Source organism: Megalobrama amblycephala, linkage group LG6 (assembly GCF_018812025.1).
Source record: "Megalobrama amblycephala isolate DHTTF-2021 linkage group LG6, ASM1881202v1, whole genome shotgun sequence".
Taxonomy (NCBI): Eukaryota; Metazoa; Chordata; class Actinopteri; order Cypriniformes; family Xenocyprididae; genus Megalobrama; species Megalobrama amblycephala.
This window is the reverse complement of record NC_063049.1, coordinates 42,309,251-42,329,641: the sequence shown is the minus strand read 5'-3', so window position 1 is coordinate 42,329,641 and position 20,391 is coordinate 42,309,251. Positions and strand designations below refer to the sequence as shown.

The following is a 20,391-nucleotide window of genomic DNA, read 5'->3' as shown; positions in this document are numbered from 1 at the left end:
TAAAGAGAAAGAAAGAAAGAAAGAAAGAAAGAAAGAAGGCCTACACTGAAAAAAAAAATATATTTTCATGATTTATCACATTTTTTCTTTTGTCAAATCAACTTAAATAATGAATGTGGTTCAGATAACACAATATTTTGAGTTTCTGTTCGCCTTCATTGTATTAACTCAAATTTTTAATTTCAATGAACTCAAAATTTTAAAGCAACCAGGAAACTTACTTTTTTTTAAGTTAAACCAACAATTCTTTTTTTACAGACCCAGGTGAAAAAATACTATAGTAATTTATAGTAAAATACTATAGTGTTTTTGAACCATACTATAGTAAATTGTAGTATACTGTATATATTATTGTTAATGAATGCTACAGCATACTGTAGTATTAACTACTGATAGTTTTTACTACAGTAAACAGTAGTGAATTTTTTGTAGTATAATATACCCTAACTTAGTACAGTAGGCCTATTGGGTAAAGTGGTTTGTTTATATTACTATAGTTGTTAGCAACTATAGAATTACCACAACAAATTAATTCAAGTACTTTACTATAGTATGGTTCAAAAACACTATAATATTTACTATAAATTACTATAGTATTTTTTCTGCATTAAATAATATTCATTTCAGTTTAGTGTGCTCACTGGTACGACCAAAACTGTACATCTGTAACGCCAAAACGATAATAAAAATATAAATCAGCATGCTATTGAGTGTTTCAGTAGATCAAACTGGATCCACAAGCAGTGATATTTATAACAGACACACAGGCACAAAAACACACTCGCCGCTGATTGGTGGAGCCTCGGCAGGCGGAAGTCGAAGGCGCTTGGGGATTCCCCGCGAGGGAAGTTCCAGCTCATTGTAAAACATACAAAATGTTCATTTGTACGAAATAGTTCATTTCCTCCCGTTAAACGCGTAAATATACGTGTGGCACCGTCGCGATGTCCAAACTGCGTTTAAGTGTATGTGTTTGGGCTGTCTCGGAGTGAAGGTAAGACGCCAGTGATGCACACTAATGAGTGCACTTACTTCATTCACTTCAGTGTGTTCAGATATGAGGAGGTTTGATGGGTCGCTTTTGCTTTTAGTTGGTCGAAAACGCCTCGGGTTTTAAGTCACTGGGTAGTTTGGTTGGGTTATTGTGTTATATTTCTGTTGCTTCACTTGTTTTGTTAACATTGAAAGTGTTTCCTTAGTGTAAATTCTGATGAAAAACTGTTTTGAAACACATTATTTGTTGTAGTGTCTAGGCCGGGGCTAGTTGTCACAAGGGCTGTTTCTTAATAACTTTTTTGAGTTTTAAGGTTTTTTTTGTTTCAAACACATTGTGAGAACTGTCTTTCAAACTAAAATTGCGATATGATTATGTTTTTTTATCTGTTTGTTAACAAGGGAACACAGTAGACAGCTATAGTCACTAAAGAAACTGAAATGTTGAACTGAGTATTTAACTTAAATGTCACATTAGGGCTGGCTGTCACATGTTTTATATATTGGGAATTTTTACAGTATATATTGTCCTAAACAAAGGTGTGGCATTTTGCATATTTCCTTTTATATTTCTGCTTTTTCGTGAATAATTTTGTGTAAGAAAACATACAGTAGGTTGTTTAATGCCAAGTTCCCATTGTGACAACTTACCCCACATAGCCAGTATGTGTCATGAGCTGTGTTTTTCTTTTTTCCTGTGCAGTAATTGTGAACATTTTCAATAGGTTTCAAATGGGTTTAAATCTATGGCTTTAAAAAAAACAAATCTAGCCTGAGAAATATAAAGATCGGACTCCTTATAGACCCAGAAATGAAATTTGTTAAAGTTACACTTTAAATTATTCCTCGTGTGACATTTATTTCAATCTTTGCCTGTTTGGCAAGACTAAATACTGACATTAAACTGAATCTAATTGAACACATTGGTGTTATTATTATTAATTTACATGCATGTTTCTTAAAAGTTACAAAAAATGTGTTTATTCTTCAACACCAGTGAGGTTTGCAATGTGAAATTAAGATAGAAAGGAGGGAAAATACTTCAAAAAAATTGTTAGCCACGATGTTTTGTAATTTAATCTGTATAATAAATAATAATATTCATATTGAAGCACTAATGCAGATCAGGGGCCAGTTGCATAAAACTTAAGAACTAGTTTGACCAACTTGCAATTAACCAAGGGGTAATCAAAGTTATTTTTCCAATTCAAATTACACCAATCTACCTTTTTATGTAACGAACCACTCTTCAAGAAAAACATTAGTGTCTTAACTTTTAAGACTGGTCTAAGTGGTTTATGCAACCGGCTCCAGGTGCTGGAAAATAAAAGACTTTTGTCAAAGTTTATCACGTTCATGTGATGTTGGCAAAATATGAGACGTTTTATGTTATTAGTAGCTCTAGCAGTTTGAAAATCTGTGTTGATGAAGGTCGTGTGTGTGTTTTTAGCTGTTACTGACAGGTCCTGTTGCTGATCTCACTCCTCTGAGTTAAAGAAGGGGTTTGTGTGTGCCTGGGACGAGGGCCCGGGACCACCCGTTCGGAATGTTACTGAAGGCCCCGGAATGGACAGGAACATCAGTGAGCAGCTCAACAAAGCCTTCGAAGCGTACCGTAATGCGTCTATTGAAAAAGAGTTGGCCAGAAAGGAACTTCAGCATAAGGTGCCGTTTGTGAACTATCAGTTCCATCAGAAGCGTTTTGTTTTAATCAGTTTGTTTGCGTGAGAGTGGGCAGACACACTAACGCGGACCCATTGCTTTTGCAGACCGAGCAGTATCAACGGCACACTCAGCAGCTGGAGAGACAGATAGAGGAGCAGGCCAAGACCATCTTAAATCTCAAAGCTGAGCTCGGCTCGCTCCGTAAACATGCACCAGGTTAGAAACTATAACAACTGATTCAACTGTCTGTAAATCAACTTAAAAGCATCAGGTCGAAATAGTCAAAAAATGAGCTGTGTACATTTTAATATAATAGTAAGGTCATTAAAACAGTGAAGTAACACAAATGGAAATATAGGAACTATCTGATGTTCGAACTTCTTCAAAATCACAACCCTTTGTTTAGATTCACCAGGCAGTGAAGTTTATGAGGTGCATTTTTTAAAAATTATTTATAATTAAATGTTTATTCATTAAAGAAATTTGTATTTGGACACAATTTATTTGCGTTTAACCAGAAGCATTTAGATCAAATAGTTTTTATTAGTAAAATCACATTTTTGACTGATAATGTACATTTTGTAAATACAAATTATGAGAATTATATATTATGTATATAAGTGAATATTTAAAAAAAATATATATAATGCATTTACAATAGGGATGCACGATATTTTGGCCACAATATTGGTATCGGCCGATATATGTTCGTTTTTAATGTTATCGTTATCGGCCCGATAAGAAAATTTGGCCGATATATATTAAAGCTGATAAATAAAGGATTATTTCCTTCAGCTGAGACACTTTAGATGCACACTGTTCACTATGATGGTTTTGAATTGCTTGAAATATGATTGAAATCACTTCAAAAAGGAAAATACAGTTTAGTTCAACATGTGCAGTGCAATTCTGTCATACAGACTACATACAATTATAATGAGAACATTATAATCGTGTGCTTGGGACATGGCTTTTAATGGTGAGACTTTTTTTGTAATCAGGCTCTCAAAAAATTATATAAACATTTTGATTTAGATTTATCGGCCAATATATCGGTTATCGGCTTTCAAATATAAAGAATTATTGGTTATTGGTATCGGCCAAAATTTTCATATCGGTGCATCCCTAATTTTTAAGGATCAATTTCTGCTGTCACACTCTTTATATGGAATATAAATGTATAAAATACTTTTTAATATGGAACAATAAAATTTGGTTGTGTATTACATCCTCTGATTTAAAGAATTAAGAATCAAGAAAAGATTATGTTCAATATAAGATGAAAAATGTTTAGAAATCATTCCTACTAATTAGGGATGCACTGATATGAAAATGTGGCCGATACCGATAACCGATAATTCTTTATATTTGAAAACCGATATATTGGCCAATAAATCTAAATCCAAATCCACATTTTTATGTAATTTTTGAGAGCCTGATTACAAAAACAAAAGTCTCACCATTAAAAGCCATGTCCCAAGCACACAATTATAATGTTCTCATTATAGTTTTATGCAGCCTATATGACAGACTTGCGGTGCACATTTTGCACTTAACTGTATTTTCCTTTTTGAATTGATATTAATCATATTTCAAGCAATTCATAACCATCATAGTGAACAGTGTGCATCTGAAGTGTCTCAGCTGAAGGAAATAATCCATTATTTATTGGCTTTAATAAATCGGCTAAATTTTCTTATCGGGACGATAACGATAACATTAAAATGAACGTATATCGGCCGATACCGATATTGTGGCCCTATATGTCGTGCATCCCTATTATAAATGCATTATATATATATTTTTTATAAATGTATTATATACATAATATTTTTCTTAATCTTTTTTAATCAATTTGTATTTGCACAATGTACACTATCAGTCAAAAATGTGAATTTACTAATAAAAAACTATTTGATCTAAATACTTCTGGTTAAACGCAAATAAATTGTGTCCAAATACAAATTTCTTTAATGAATAAACATTTAATTATAAATAATTTTTAAAAAATCGTGCATCCCTGCTACTCATGTCTTTTCCGTATTCATATGTTGTAAAAAAAAAATTTTCTTTGTATACGCTATATAAACCAAACCTGAGCTATCTGTAAGACTATAAATATACTTCGAAAGCATCAGACAGTTTAACAAACTGCATTATGCCCATGAAAATCTATATAAGTTAAATTATAGCATTATTATTACAACTTCAAATATAATTTAGCACAATTTTATGCACATACTAGATCATCACGCTCAGTATGAGAGTGTTATTTTAGCATGTTACCAGTCACATGCACGCTTTGATTTGATGATTGCTCTTGTTATTATTGATGAGTTTGACTGTGATAACGTGGCCCTGTTTTTTTTTTTTTCAGAGGAGGTCTGTGAGCCTGCGTACAGAAAACAGGAAGTAGAAACCTTGTCACCTAGCGATCATCGCTCTGACAACCCGTCCAGTTCCCACAGGACTAACCATTTCCTGGTGGGTGTTTTCTCTTAATGTCTATATAAAGGGATGTGACTCTGGCCTATGATTGATTTCAGAGTTTTGCATTTCCCCTCGTGACTTGCAACACTTTGTCCAAACACAAGGATATGCACCATGTAGTTTTTTCCAGTTATTGTGCAAATGCACATTTGCTTGTGATGTAATTGTTCTGAAAGGACTTCTCTGACCGTGACCCCAGACCTTCCAGCCTTTATATTGTGTTATCATTGTTAACCGCCTGTAAGCACAGACAAACCTAATAGCTGAGTTTGCAGTGCTTTGCTAGTTATCCACAGTTCACTCGAGGGTTAAGTTGTGAGAAATGTGTGAAAAAGATGTAGTTCTCTCTCTTCACAGTTTGATATCATTTTTCATCGCTATCTGTCCATAGTGAGAATGTTTCTCTAATTGAATCCAGTGTGATAATTCTTCTCAATTGTTTTAATCGCACACGCATTTTAACCCACAGGGGGCACTAGAGCATAACGCTTTCTTGTGCTCGACCAGCTCTCTAACCAGTGTAGCAGAGGCACCGAGAATTGAGTTCTCTCTTAGGAAAGGAGGTGTCACTTTTTTTAGATGACTGTTACGGAAAGATATAGACATAACGGTTTGAAATGGCCACTTTCTCCTTTTCCTGAACTTAATCTTGGGTAGATAATGGCCTCCATTCAAGATCTGTAGTGGGCTGAACCTGTAAATGCAACAAAGTATGTTATTCTATAGCAAATTCACTCAAAGGTGCCATCATTAAGGGAGTAGGTGGTTTTTTTGTGAAATTGTGCAGACTTTTGAGCTTTTTAATGGACTTTTTAAAGTATTTTCTGCTGGGTGAATCATACGAAACCTCTTTAGATTCAGACATTATTTTCACAACAATTAAGCACATCTAGCTCCGCTCCAGCTCTCATTACTGTAATGAGAAAAAAATCACTTTCAATAAATTGTTAAACATTAATATAAGAATTTGTTGTACTGCCTTAAATTGGTGCTTATTTAATTGTGTGTGTATATATATATATATATATATATATATATATATATATATATATATATATGCGTGTGTGTGTGTACATATATATGTATATATGATAAAAATGCGTTATAAAAAAGAGAAATGTGTAATAATACTTGTACATTGTGAAATGTCACAATAGAAAAATCTTTATTTTGGGAATTTATATATATATATATATATATATATATATATATATATATATATATATATATATATATATATATATATATATAAAATTTTATATATATATATTTTAATGTAGATATGTTTTAGTTTGATTCATCCAGCGAAGCTTTATAGCTTTCAGTACTACATCTTGTTCATGCATTTAGAGAGAAAAATGTGAAATAAATATTTGATCATTTTGATTTTATGTGCTGACATACTGTAGCCATATATATTTGTTTTCTGTTTGTTTTTGTGCAGATAAACGAACCCACAGAGTATTCTGGGATTCTTCCTCGTACAAAATCTGCTCCCTGCGCAATGAAGAGGTAGATGAATCATATCACTTTAAAAAATACTTAAATTTTAATGAAGGATTTTACACTTCAGTCCCACGGGCGCCCAGACTAAAGGTTTAAACTTGAACTAAAACAACTGATTAACAACTCTGTTAAGTTTGTTTATTGGAATTAGCAGGTCAGTATTGTTCTTGCAGAATATATCTTTATAATATCTGAATAACATGCAAACTGAAATGAAATACTAATGCAGTTCAGTTTGGATGGAACGAGGGGAGGTGAACATGTCTATATATACTTAAATGTCATGTTGTGTGAAATTCAGAAGTGGGGAGGTTAAACTTTATGGTTTATGGCTTTTTTGGTTTAACTTTAAGTTAACTAGGGCTTATGGGAGGAAATGTCACCAAAAGTGAAAAGTATGGCCCAGATATTTCAAATATGGTGGTTAAATGCTGCAGTAATGAACTGATGAATTGGGTAATAGAGTGTTCCAGCTGTTTATACCATATAGAAATGGCTGTAATGTACAGCACCTATAGAAACCAGCAATTAACTTTATCTTTCATGTCAGGACTAGATATTCTATTGGAAAGATGGGACTTAATGTTAAATAAAATGAAAAATTGTGTTCTTTACCTTTTTATAAGGCACTCAAGGCTTTTATATTTTATGTTTTTATTTATATAGTTAGGTATTGAAGTTATTTTCTTAGTTTTTTATTGATTTCCTTAGTTTAGTTATTTTTACAACAAGTTACTTAATTACCTAGTTTAGTTAGTTCAGTTATTTATTTCAATTATTAACTTAATTAGTTTTGTTAGTTCATTTATTTACTTTAGTTATTTACAAGTCACTTAAATACTTAGTTTGGTTATTTCCTTGCTTTAGTTATTTATTTACTTAATTAGTTTAGTTAGTTCAAATATGGTTATTTACTCATATTTGGTTTTGCATTTATATTAATACAAATTTATACCATATATATTTAAATGAAGTGTTTAAATGTGTTTCCAAAAAGTTTCTTTTAAAGTTCTTCCCTAGTGAATTGTGAGTAACTAGATATTCTGGAAAAAGTTCTTTGTTTTTCTAATCTTAGCGCTGGTTTTGTGTTTTATTAGCATTATTATTTTGAAAGACCCCAGCAGACATTTGACTTCTCTTTCTCTTTCGATTAGTGAGAATTTTCTGGACACTTGGCAGGAAATCCAGGGGACTTTCCAGAGGATTCAGACTCTAACCAGAAGGCAGAAAGATCACCTGAAGAGAATACACAAAGGAAACGAGACCTCTAATGGTAAAATCATTTTTTAGATCCTAATTTGAAATTTCTGACTAATATCCTTTATTAAATTATAGCTGTTATACCACCTCACCCAAGTGCGTTTCTTTCCATTCTAATTAAATTAGGTAAAATAAAAACGGCGGAGTTACAATTACTTTAGAAATGTCACAACAAATTAGTAATTATATAGCTAGTAGTGTAATGCAGCATACTAGTAATTATACATTTCATTGTTTGTTCTTTCATGCAATTAAAAGCAGAAATACTCGACGCAATGCCACGGTGTAAGGGCTTTTTGCTCCAATGACCTCTGACCTCCGCACGGCATTAAAATAGACTGAGCAGATGAGCGTGTTCAATTATCACTTTGATAAATGTTGTTTTGAAGCAGCACACTGTTACACAATTACGTGTCCTCTGTGAAATCACTTGGAAAACAATACGCCAGTGAGATGTATTTTTGGACGTGGTTGCATGATGGAAAGCGTGCAGAAAGGACGGTGTGTTTTTGCCCCATGGAACTTCCATACGTATTAAACGCAATTAGGAGCGTTTGCTAAGGCAAGGATTACTAATAGCTGATACTATTGCTCATACTCATGGTTAGGGCTTCTGGAAAAGCGTACTGTAAATATATCAGTATTTGTCATGTAATAAAAAACACATTTAAGGACCACATAGCTACATCTTGGCAATCACTGGTGTTGTATAACTCTGGTTTTAAAAATGCAAAGTCTTTTTTTTTCACATCACAGACTAGTACAAATAACAGTAGATTTATTGGCATCGCTGTGGATATGTTGTCAGGGTAATTGTTGAGGGATTATGGAAATAATAATCACCAATCATTTGAAAATAATTATTTCAAGATTATAGGAATAGCTCACCCAGCAAAATCAGTGAAAAACAGCTTAAAATTGGGTCTGTTCCTCACATGAAACTATCAAAATGACTATAGAAGACTTTACACAAATCACATAATATAATATCATACTGTTTTGATACTTTTATGGTGCTTTTTGTCCTTTTTCGGGTATAATTCAGCACTTTTGTTTATGGAAAAGTGCAGCTCAGACATCCTGCCTAACATTTTCTTTTGTTTCACTGAAGAACGGAAATCAAAATCTCAAAATAGCAGTCATAAATAATAATATAGGGATGCACGATACATTGGCCACAATATCGGTATCGGATGATATATGTTCATTTTTAATGTTATCGTTATCGTCTTGATAAGAAAATTTGGCCGATGTATTAAAAGCCGATAAATAATGGATTATTTCCTTCAGATGAGACACTTCAGATGCACGCTGTCCGCCATTATTGTTTTGAAATATGATTTAAATCACTTCAAAAAGGAAAATACAGTTAAGTGCAACATGTGCAGCGCAAGTCTGTCATATAAGCTACATAAAATTATAATGAGGACATTATAATTGTTTAGGACATGGTAAGACTTTTGTTTTTGTAATCAGGCTCTCAAAAATGATTTAGATTTATCGGCCGATATATCGGTTATCGGCTTTCAAATAGAAATAATTATCGTTTTCGGCCAAAATTTTCATATCAGTGCATCCCTATAATAATAATAATATACTACTTTTTCTCACAATGATCTCAGACTTGCTGCCTTTTTAATAAATGTCTCCATCATTTATGAGGAAGTTAAATTATGGATGTCAGTAACTGAATCTGAGCCATGCTTTGATGTTTATGATTTCATAATGTACATTACTAGCCTTCTCAGTGTGATCACAGATTTTGATCAGGACACATTGGAGGTGAATTTGTACTCTGTAGTTGATTTTAATTGCTCTTGCAGCGGCAGCGGCTGACGCAGTTGTTATGGTAGAGCAATTCTCACTGCATTGTTTGGTGCTAAAATTGACAGAGTTCCTCATTAATAGTCAGCGTTGCATGGTGTGCATATCACTGCTGTGCTTTCTTTGCATTTGCATACTAATGTCCTCATATCTATATGAGCGAGAGAGAGAAAAATGCTCGGTTTAGAGCTGTTCCTTGATGCTAAAGCACAATCAGTTTATCTTGATCTGGTTCTAATTGCAGGGAAAGTTTGAGACTTTTCTCCACCATTTATATGAGGCCTGTCTGTGTCCATTTGTGTTCCTCTTAAAGGGGTGGTTGATTATGATTTTACTTTTTTTAACTTTAGCTAGTGTGTAATGTTGCTGTTTGAGAATAAACAACATCTGCAAAGTTACGACGCTCTAAGAGTTGTTGTAGTAGAGTGTTGTTGTCATGCCGTCATTTTACACCGGACTGCTTCACAAACGAGGGTCAATTCAACACTGGATTTGCACAAAAGATGAACATGACGGCACATGCTAGTGGATGAGTTGAATCAACTCCACAGCAACTACATAAATTTATCCACTAACCATTCAGAAACGTCTAAAAGTTGTAACTTCTTCCTGAGTCTCTCCATCAGTGTCGACTCCGGTTTGAACAATGTAAGGCTGAAAACTTTCGTCATTTTGGCTGCGTGAGATTCTCCAGCTTCGTTGTTGTTGAGCTCTTAAAGCTCCGCCCTCTTCTGGAAAGGGGGCCGGGAGCAGCAGCTCATTTGCATTTAAAGGGACACGCACAAAAACGGCGTGTTTTTGCTCACACAAATTTGACAAGCTATAATAAATGATCTGTGGGGGATTTTGAGCTGAAACTTCACAGACACATTCTGGGGACACCAGAGACTCATTTTTTTTAAAAGGGTCATAATCGGTCCCCTTTAATTCTTGATTAATAGATGCATTTGCATTATTTTATTTATTTAGCAAACACTTCTATGCAAAATGACTTAGCTTTATGGCTTGTGATGGTCAAAAAGCGTTGTGAAAGTGATTTTTGTGTATTTCACAAGATTTGATGCCACTTTCCTGGAAAACTTTGACAAATACAACGATTATTTCTTCCTCTTCATACATTTACATATATGCATTTAGCAAATGCTTTTATCCAGAGCAACTTATAAAAAGGCACTTATCACAATAGGAATTATGATGTGTAAATGTGGTAAACAGTAGAGTTACATTCTACACATTTGTAAATAATAATGCATTAGCTAAAATATAAAATATATTTTTTACAGTGTTTTTTTTATCTTTAATTCTTTCTGGGCTCTACTAGAATATGTTTCCGTGCTTGAATGTTCAAAAAACACATTGTTTTTCACATATTTTACACTGTTGCAGCTCCTCTCTTCCCAGTCTGTCAGTAACGCTCTGTTTAGTTCCTCTCTCTATGAAGCTCCTCCTTCTGAAAAGCACAGTGTGCTCTGATTGGTCGGCTGGATCAATGTGTTGTGCGAGCATGTAGAGCGTGTTTGAGAAATGTCCCGCCCCTTACCATAACCACCAGTTTCGACACACTACTAACTAACTCAATCAGGCCCCGCCCCTTTATTTTGCATATGCCTTGGGCAGGAATTATTTAAATGAGGAATATTGTGACGTGTTCGTTCCCGGAAGTAAACTCAAGACTACAATGGAGGCGTTTCAGGGAGTACAGAAACAGTGACACTGATATAGAGAAGAACTTTTTCATGTTCAAACAGCAACATTACAAACTAAAGAAAGTTGAACATTGAAAAATGCATCATAGGACCCCTTTAATAATGTTAGTTTAAAGGGCATTTACTAATGTTAAAAGATAGAAGTTTTGATTTTAAAAATGTGTTCATCATCATTTACTAAGATTAACAAATACTATAGAAGTATTGTTATTTGTTAGTTCACATTAATGTTAAAAATGTTACCATATTTTTCATGATACGAGCACTGGTGTTGGACAAACACATATTAATTTTTTGTTGCTTTCCTATCTGACTCCAGTGCAGTTTTCCATGCCCATCCAGTGCACCGACGACACGGCGGAACAAGCCGAGGTGCCCTTTTCCTCAGCGCTAAGGCCAGAGGTCAGCGAATCTTCGACCTCCGCGTCCCTCGCATCACGCGGCGCCGTTCCAGACGACGCCATTTTCGATTCCCTAAGAGGCCTGAGTGTGAAGTTTCCCCCAAACACAGACGACGAGTACGACTTTCTCAACAGTACACCGGATAAACGGGTGGACCTGCCTCTGCACAGGCTGGACATGGGAGACCAAATGCACACAATGAGGGAGGAGTCTTATTCGTCATACTCCGCCCCCTGTTCGTCAGCTCACACATCTGCATCTTCTGCGTCGCACGAAAATGTACGAGGACCCCAACAGGTAAGATGGATTTCAACCGTCACAGCTTTAATTATGTAGCGGAGGGGGAGGGGCTAACAGACCGCATAAAATGCATACACTACGCGGTTGAGTACATAGTGTATAAGTGTATAGTGCAACATTTGGGACAAACTTAAGTGATGTGAGCGACATACAACCCGTCTGCTTAAGAAAACGTTTATAATAGCAGTCGTTTTTTAAGATTATTCACAACCCAGTCAGGATAAATTCAGAAACACTACATTGGATTTGGCTAATATCGCTCAAAAAAAGATGATTTTTATGGCATTAAAGTATTCTGTTCCAAAACCTAGTGAGCTGCCTTCATGTCTACTGCCTACAGAGGCAGTAACTTAATGCCAATGCAAAGAAGTGACTCATTCAGAATGCTCTTTATGTGAAGTTAATCCACGTGCCACACAAAATAGCATTTCTTATGTGAAGTGCACAGGAGACTATTGCTTACAATAGAGTTTGAGGTCAGCTTTCTAATCTAATAATTTGGTTCATTAGCATAGAAATACACAGAATTTTTTTATTTAGAATGTATTTATTTCAGTAGGTATTGTTTTAATCGCCTTTCTCTTGACTTAGAACCCTTGAAAAGTTTTTTTTTTATCAAGTTAATCCAAATTAAGTTCTTAGGAAAAATTTCTCAAAACTCAAGTATGGTTTTCACTATTAAAATAGATAGTTTACACTTTAGATATTCTGCACCTACATGCCAACTAACTCTCATTAGAGTATTAATTGAGTATTAGTAGACTGTTAGGTGTAGGGTTAGGGTTAGTAGAATAAGTTCACATGTACTTGCAAAGTTACATATAGTTAGTAGAGCGTCTAAGTGAACCATCGAAATAAAGAGTAACCAAAAAAAAAACTTAATTTCAGCTATTTGCTAAGGCAACATTTCTCATTTTAGTTTAGTTGAACTTGAAGTACTAAAATAACTAAAACTCATTTTAAAAAATTAAAACGAAATAAAAAATAATAAAATCACAAAACAAAATGACTAAAACTTTAACTAAAATTAAAGTGAAAACAAAATATAAAAAGTTCAAATCTTAACAAAACCTAAAGTGATACTAAACTATAACACCGAAACATTGATTGACTTGTACTGAGCTCATCGCAATGCATTTTTGGATTGACTGCAAAGAATACATGCAGTGCTGCCTGCAATACAACAGTGCATGAATAAAGATGACTGATAACACATTTTACCAAAGCATAGTCTTTGTGCTTCAGAATCAGACACGTCCCCTGCAGTCGGCACTGGAACGGTGAAATCTTTCCCTCGTAACAGTGTACGAGCACTGAAGGACTCATGCAACAGGAAGTGGTTTAAATCTGAAAGTTTATTTGGAAAATCCTTTGGTCATTGTTTTTTAGGAAGAACTCCAGCTTTCCATTTCCTTCTGGGAAAAAAAAAAAAAACTATTTGTTTTCAGTTTTTGTTCCTTGAATCATTTCTAATCTCTGCATAGAAAGTAATGTAATATGTCACCAATTATTCTGGTTACTTTTTGATCAGCATTCATGTCAGTAGTGTGTCTGTGATGCCTGAAAATGCTGCCTATGTAGCCAGCTCCCTAAGTATTAACATAAAACCATAATGTCTTAATAACATAAATGTCTTTGCTTAGCTGTCTAACTCATGTGTTAAACACTTTTTCTAAAGCCTGATATCAAAAACATAATGTAAGTATGAGGTTGTTTTTTTTGCATCAAAATAATGCATTAATATTCCAATAATAGTAATTGCTTCACTTAATATAAATACAAATGCATAGGTAGCATTTTAAGTCACCATTTAAGGTGCTTTAAAAGCAAAGACTAAGGTACAGCTAAGCAGCATGATTATGATGCCTGTTAAAATAACCTATTATCCAGCAATGCATGTATTCTAGAGAAGGCAATTGTGATGAGCATTGTGTAAATGCATTAAATGCATTTCATTCAAAACCTGACGTGTTGATAAAAATGACTTCAATCTACTTTAATCTGTTTTACCCAGTATTTTTGTGTGCTACTGAAGGGTGATTCTAGGATTTCAATATTAGGGGTGCTCAGCCCACAATGAGGGTATGATTTAAAAAAAAAAAATTAATATATTGTTTGTATACTAGGGTAGGCATGAACAATACAGGTTCTACACTACTCTGAATATTGAATTAATTTCTAATCATTTTAAGTAACCAGCTAATATTCATTAAGAATACAGACAAACTTTATATTACTGTAATTGTCTAGATTGGCAATATGTGGGAAAAATATTTTATTTTTTTTCTCAACGCATAATGTTTTAAACACTGTTATGTTTTAACTTAACATTTGTGCAGTAAAATTAACTTTAAAGAAGATCTACATTTATAATTTTCATTCATGGTGATAACATGGAAAATGCCCCATGCTTTAGCAGGGATTTCTGTCACCTGCTGGAAAACAAACACTTTTAACATGAAAATGACATGAAATTACCACTATAACCAGTAGATGGCAGCAGAGGACCACTCATTAGCTCATTTGCCATTTCCACTCCCTTTTATAGTTCTTTTCTTGCGTTTTGCTTTTGGATTTATTATAAAATGAATATTATAACAAATTTTAGCAATTGCTAAAGTATGAAGTCTAGAAAGAGTAGGAAAAGTCTCATGCCATTTAGATGAAACAAATTAAAAAAAAGAATTAAGCCCAGATTTTACAGTGGATGGGAAACCATCTTGAACTGTTCCTGCATCATCACGTTGACGCTGACGCTGGTACAGATTGAATACACTGAATAACGCAGAATAAAATACGGGGCTGAGCCGAAGCCTGTCAATGATTTCATGCGAGTTTTAAAGGGGACTGAGGCGATTACGAATTAGTGTACATATTAAGGAGTTAATTGCAATTTTTAAGGTGGAAAATGGGCCTCCTAAAATGGGCCTAGTGACACGTCTGGTGCTACTGTATTTATCTTTATGGTCAGTAATATTGTGTTGTTAGCTTAGCAACATGCTAACAGCAAACTATTAAAGTAAACTGAATGAAGTCTTCTGTGCTCTTCGTGTGAAAAGCCATATTAGTGTGGTATTTGCTACCTATGTAGAGCGTTTCACATTAGTCACTTATGAGGTTCCATTTCAGTGACAATCCCTTAAAAGGCAGCTGCCTATGTAGGCAGAAGACGGCTCACAAGATTTTAGAACTCGAATCTACACATAATATTTTAAAAAGCATCATTAAAAAGCATCATTATACTACCAGTTCTTTTCATAAGTTTACATGCTCCCTATGGAATATATGGATCATAATTTTTTTATATTATACAAATATTATTATTATTTAAATTATTATTGACACATTTAAAAGTGAATTATGTGTTGTCATTATTAAATAATATTGCTTTGATGAAGCTATTTGGCCTAACATATATATATATGAATATTATTAAACAACTGAGCAACTCCAACACAATTATCACAAACAGTCTCTAATGCTCAAGGCAACACGTGATTTTAAGAATCAAGGCTATGTAAACCAAATTATCATGTTTTTTTGTCATGTGGAATATATTTAAATATCTGTTATGCAGCTTGTGCAAATGCTAAACTTTCTGGAAGGGGTGTGTAAAGTTACATTTACGACTGTATATATTTGCAGCTTGTGAAATTGCAACGGAAATCTAATTAAATGCATATAAAGAAGACAGAAAAGAACCCTATTGTTTTTACCTGTCCATATGGAGAACCGTGAAACTCACACCTATTATGTAAGGCTCACATCTGCACGGGAATTTGGTGCTATTCCATTTAGGATGTCAATTAGGATGTGCTAAGACCACAGAGAGCTGTGAATCACATATTACCTCATCTTCTGTGCTGTCGTACTATTACACTTGTTTCCGGACTGTTCTTTTTGCTCCGTTTGAGCTTAAAAGCATTGCGGATACCTGGGCTCATCTGTTTTAAGAGCATGAAAAAAAATGTATAGCGTTGTTGGCAAAACAGACATTTCGAACGGAATGGCTAAATTATGAAGTGTAAATCTGGTGTCATCCAAAAAAGAGCATTTTTTTTCCATTATGGCATTTAAAAAATCCCCAGTGCTGTTTGCAAATGGACAGATTTTAATATACGCGATAACAGATTGATTATGAAGTCAGTTGTTTTGGTTATCATATGACTGCGTCCAGAATGTGAGACAAGTAAAAAAAAAAAGAAAAAAATGCTTTTCTCAGTTGCAGAAAATCTAAATGAAATGCAAAAGCCTTTATGTGATGTGACTGTATAATAATAATAATAAAAATTATATATATTTACACATTATACACAATAACACCTATACATATATATATATATTGTGTGTGTGTGTGTGTGTGTGTGTGTGTATATATATATATATATATATATATATATATATATATATATATATATATATATATATATATATATATATATAAAATGTAAATAAATTATATATATTTAATTTATTTATTATATATAACACACACACATACACACACATATATATATATACATATACATACAATAACACATATACAACAACATATACGTGTGTGTGCATGTGTGTATATAATATATATATATATATATATAATATATGTGTGTGTGTGTGTTGTATGTATATGTGTATAAATGTGTGTGTGCATGTGTATAAATATATACACACACAAATATATATGTATATGTGTTATTGTGTGTGTGTGTGTGTGTGTATATATATATATATATATATATTTAATAATTTGTTATTGGTTTTGTTCTTATTATACAACCATGTCGCACAAAGGCCTTAGCTTTTGCATTTCATTTGCACAATATATTTTTTTCATGTCATTAATAACTTTCAGTGTATAAGCATATACTGTATCTCTAGTCTAGCAATGGATACATGCTGAAGAGTTTAATCTTGGCTTTCATTTGCCCATCATTATCTGCTGCCAGCTTAACAAATGGATAATTGTCAGTATGGTTGCCCTCATTGCAGTCTAATGTCCTTTGTCTATGTCCAGCTTTTTTGGACTCCAGACCTCCCGGACTTGTCGGCCCAGGCGTCGGGGACAGACGCTCAGCAGATGAACAGCCGAGAGAAGTGTGCCTTTTGCAAGGATGATGTACCCCCAAATCACATGTATAGCCACCTCAATTCACACTTCAAGAACAAAGCTGGCGATTGACACACGCGGGCAAGGGGTCGCCCGCCGGACTGAAACGGGCTTTATTCGTGGCTTTGTTAAGTAGCACGGCACCCGTCTGAACACATTTGCTCACGTCCGTCAGTGACACGATGAAGAGAGCGGAACCTTACTCTGTCGTTTATTTAATTAGGAGAACTTTAAACGGTTCATTTTAGAATGGTTATGTCTTAATTAATCTTTTTAGCTGCATTTTAGTTGGAGGCATTCCGATGACTGGCAGTTTAACTGTAGAATACTTCCTTTTTAAAGTCATTTGATTTGATATGGCAACATCAAAGATATCCTCATCTCAGAGGGTGAGTTGTAAATGCTGTTTATCTGAGCTCAGAGAATTAAACGTCTCACCGGTGTACTTTTATCCGAATGCATCCCAAACTAAAGAACAAGCTCTTATCTGTGCTATGCATATATCAAAATAAAAACAAAATATCAATTTCTGGGGCTACTTCATAGTGGTACAAATGTCAGGCAGTCCCAAGCCTTTTACGTATATGAATATATAACATTTGGGAATGTATTCACCCTGTTTCAGGCATATAAGAACCCATCACGGTAATTATGTGATACACAAATGCTTGTTTTCTCTAGCAATGGTTTTGTTTGTTGGTTTCTTAAATTAGAGTAATTTTTGTGCATCCTTTCCTCCGAGCTAAATTCCAATATCACATTTTTGTAATATCTTTTTTTAAAGTGAACACAATAAAACTACACTGACATACATTAAGAGAAGAGTGACTAATTTGACCAGAAAGCTTGAATTGTGTCCTCAGGACAAGAGCTTGTTTCTTAAATGTCAGGTCGGGGCGAGTTGTCGCATTTTTAGCTACACTTTTATTCGGAAAAATGTTCTATTGAAATGTTGTGGAAGTAATAACTCCTAATTGCTTTAATTTGATAACTTAATTTTAATGTGTACCACCTGTATGAGGGAATCTGTTCTTAATGAGAAATAATTCCAAGATAATCATCTCAACGATAAACACCATCTGGTTTACGAAAGCACTTCTGCACAGGTATTTCAGGTTAATTAAAACTTCATTTCTACACTGAGAATCCAATACAAGCTCAATTTGTGATTACATGCACAATTATCTTATGATTTATACTGCATTACTTTGTGGCCTGCTTGCTATTAAGCCTGATCAGGGCTCTGTGGTTCATCCACATGAATGAACTGACGCTGAGAAATACTAACCGAACGTTTTCTAGCTCACAGACTGTGAATTAGCTGCTCGGATACCAAAACAGTCTTCCATTTGGTTTTCGTACGATCGCATTATACCTCTAAACTGCACTGTGCTCTGGTGTGTACAGATGTGCTTGTGTTTTTATTGGAATATCTTAAACCATGTCCTTGATGCTGCATTGGACTGTGTGTGTGGATAATTAGCAGCGTCGTAAACAAACGTAATCATTTTCAGTAATTCCAGTGACGACGTGTTGAGCAGATAGTCAAATGTGTGTAATGGCACACGTGTGTGCAGTGAAGACCTCGCAGCGCCCAGGATTACAGCCTGCTAACATACGCGCACACACACACACCCCATAGATGAGCTGGTGTGAAGAAGAGGAGCTGGTTTTTGTGGTTGTTTTTCACACTGGCAGACTGGCGCTGCACATGGGGACTTTTGCAATGTTTCGCTGATTTGCTGAAGAAAAGATCCCCTAAAAATATTGATTTAAGGGATAATGTACAACCAGCCGGTCATTATCGCAAAATAAACACTGATAGGGTTATTCAGCAACACAAAGCGGGCGTTTATTTTGCGATAATGACCAGCTTACTGTGTGTAATCCTGGTTATAGGGCTGTTCCGTTTGTGGTTTTAAAACCTGAAAGAGAATCAGCATTTTCAAGTCATAGCTTCCCTCTGGAGTTTCCTATCGGGTGCTGGTTAGCGAGTCTGTGGTGCAACAAATTATACACAGTCATATGTGAATTTTTAAGCCATTATGTAATGTAACTTTTTAACAAGCTTCTACATGAGGACTACAACAAACGAAATTGAATTTGCATGCTTGGCAAATCTGAAAACTCCTTGTTTAGCAACTTTAATTTTAAAGTCTATTCTGAAAACCCATTGGAAATTCCCTTGGGAGCCCATGATGACTGATCCGTGTCAACCTACAAACTGATGTCATGACTGAACAGCTCTATTTACTGCTACTTACCAAATAAATAACTTGAAATATCAATTGATTTGAGGTGATTATGTCTAATCTGTTGCTTAGGGCAGTGTTTCTCAAACAAGGGGCCTGAGCAGACTTCTAAAATTATTTAAATCAAAATCTTACTTGATTAAAATGGAAAGAAAATCAATGTGTAAAACTCCCATTTCATTGCAAAATGAATAAAATAAGTTAATAAGTTTAATTACATTTGACTTTGACATATTTTTACTCTCATTAAACGCTGCAGTCTGTAAGTTTTGCCTCTTTGCTGCCATCTCTGTTTGAAACCTGCAATTGCAGTTATTTGCAGAATTATCATCTTTATGTGGGTTGTGATTCGGCACGGCTCCTCAGTGCGGATAAATTTAATGTTTGCTGTCAATCACCACATCAGTGTGGATACTGTACTTCAGAATCACAGATTTTATGTCTTGGAATTATGACCAAAATAAGAATATTCACCAGAGAATGTCATCTGAACAAGTAAGTAAAAAATCTGCCACTTTTGTTCTGACCAACTGAGGAAAAAAAAGCATTACAATAAATCACGTCGCCAATAGTGATTAAATCTAATGATCGCTTTGCTCATCTCACATCAAACCATGCAAATTATTATTATTATTATACTTTGTTCTCAAATTGTTAATGTTAACAACATCAGCTTTGCGTGACTGTATTTAGTGTGTATTAGCATTACCTGTAGATTTCAATTTCTGTACAATCTAATCTCTAACATCATTTTTCCATACCATACAATCTGCCATCAAAATGTTTAATTATTGCAGCTGCTCTGAAAAAAGGCTATAAATGATCCGCCATCTGCAGCATCCTCACATGTGATATAGCCTACATGCTGGGACTCCTTCTTTAT

At 34.3% G+C, this 20,391-nt stretch overlaps 1 protein-coding gene across 1 annotated transcript; it reads left to right on the top strand.

The window, feature by feature from the left end:
• The first annotated feature begins 782 nt into the window (after positions 1 to 782).
• On the top strand, positions 783 to 19,548 carry tank (TRAF family member-associated NFKB activator). Its single transcript, XM_048194689.1, has 8 exons — positions 783 to 994; positions 2,444 to 2,658; positions 2,763 to 2,874; positions 5,036 to 5,142; positions 6,593 to 6,660; positions 7,809 to 7,927; positions 11,764 to 12,143; positions 17,164 to 19,548. The coding sequence occupies exons 2-8, from the start codon at positions 2,560 to 2,562 to the stop codon at positions 17,326 to 17,328; spliced, it is 1,050 nt and encodes a 349-aa protein (XP_048050646.1). The 5' UTR covers positions 783 to 994; positions 2,444 to 2,559; the 3' UTR covers positions 17,329 to 19,548.
• Positions 19,549 to 20,391: the final 843 nt, after the last annotated feature.

Excerpts from the sequence above, each read along its gene's own strand:
- tank (XM_048194689.1), top strand. The coding sequence starts at position 2,560 with ATGGACAGGAACATCAGTGAGCAGCTCAACAAAGCCTTCGAAGCGTAC. Across the intron at positions 5,143-6,592 it reads ACAGGACTAACCATTTCCTG|ATAAACGAACCCACAGAGTA; the intron begins GTGGGTGTTTTC and ends GTTTTTGTGCAG. Across the intron at positions 12,144-17,163 it reads ATGTACGAGGACCCCAACAG|CTTTTTTGGACTCCAGACCT; the intron begins GTAAGATGGATT and ends GTCTATGTCCAG.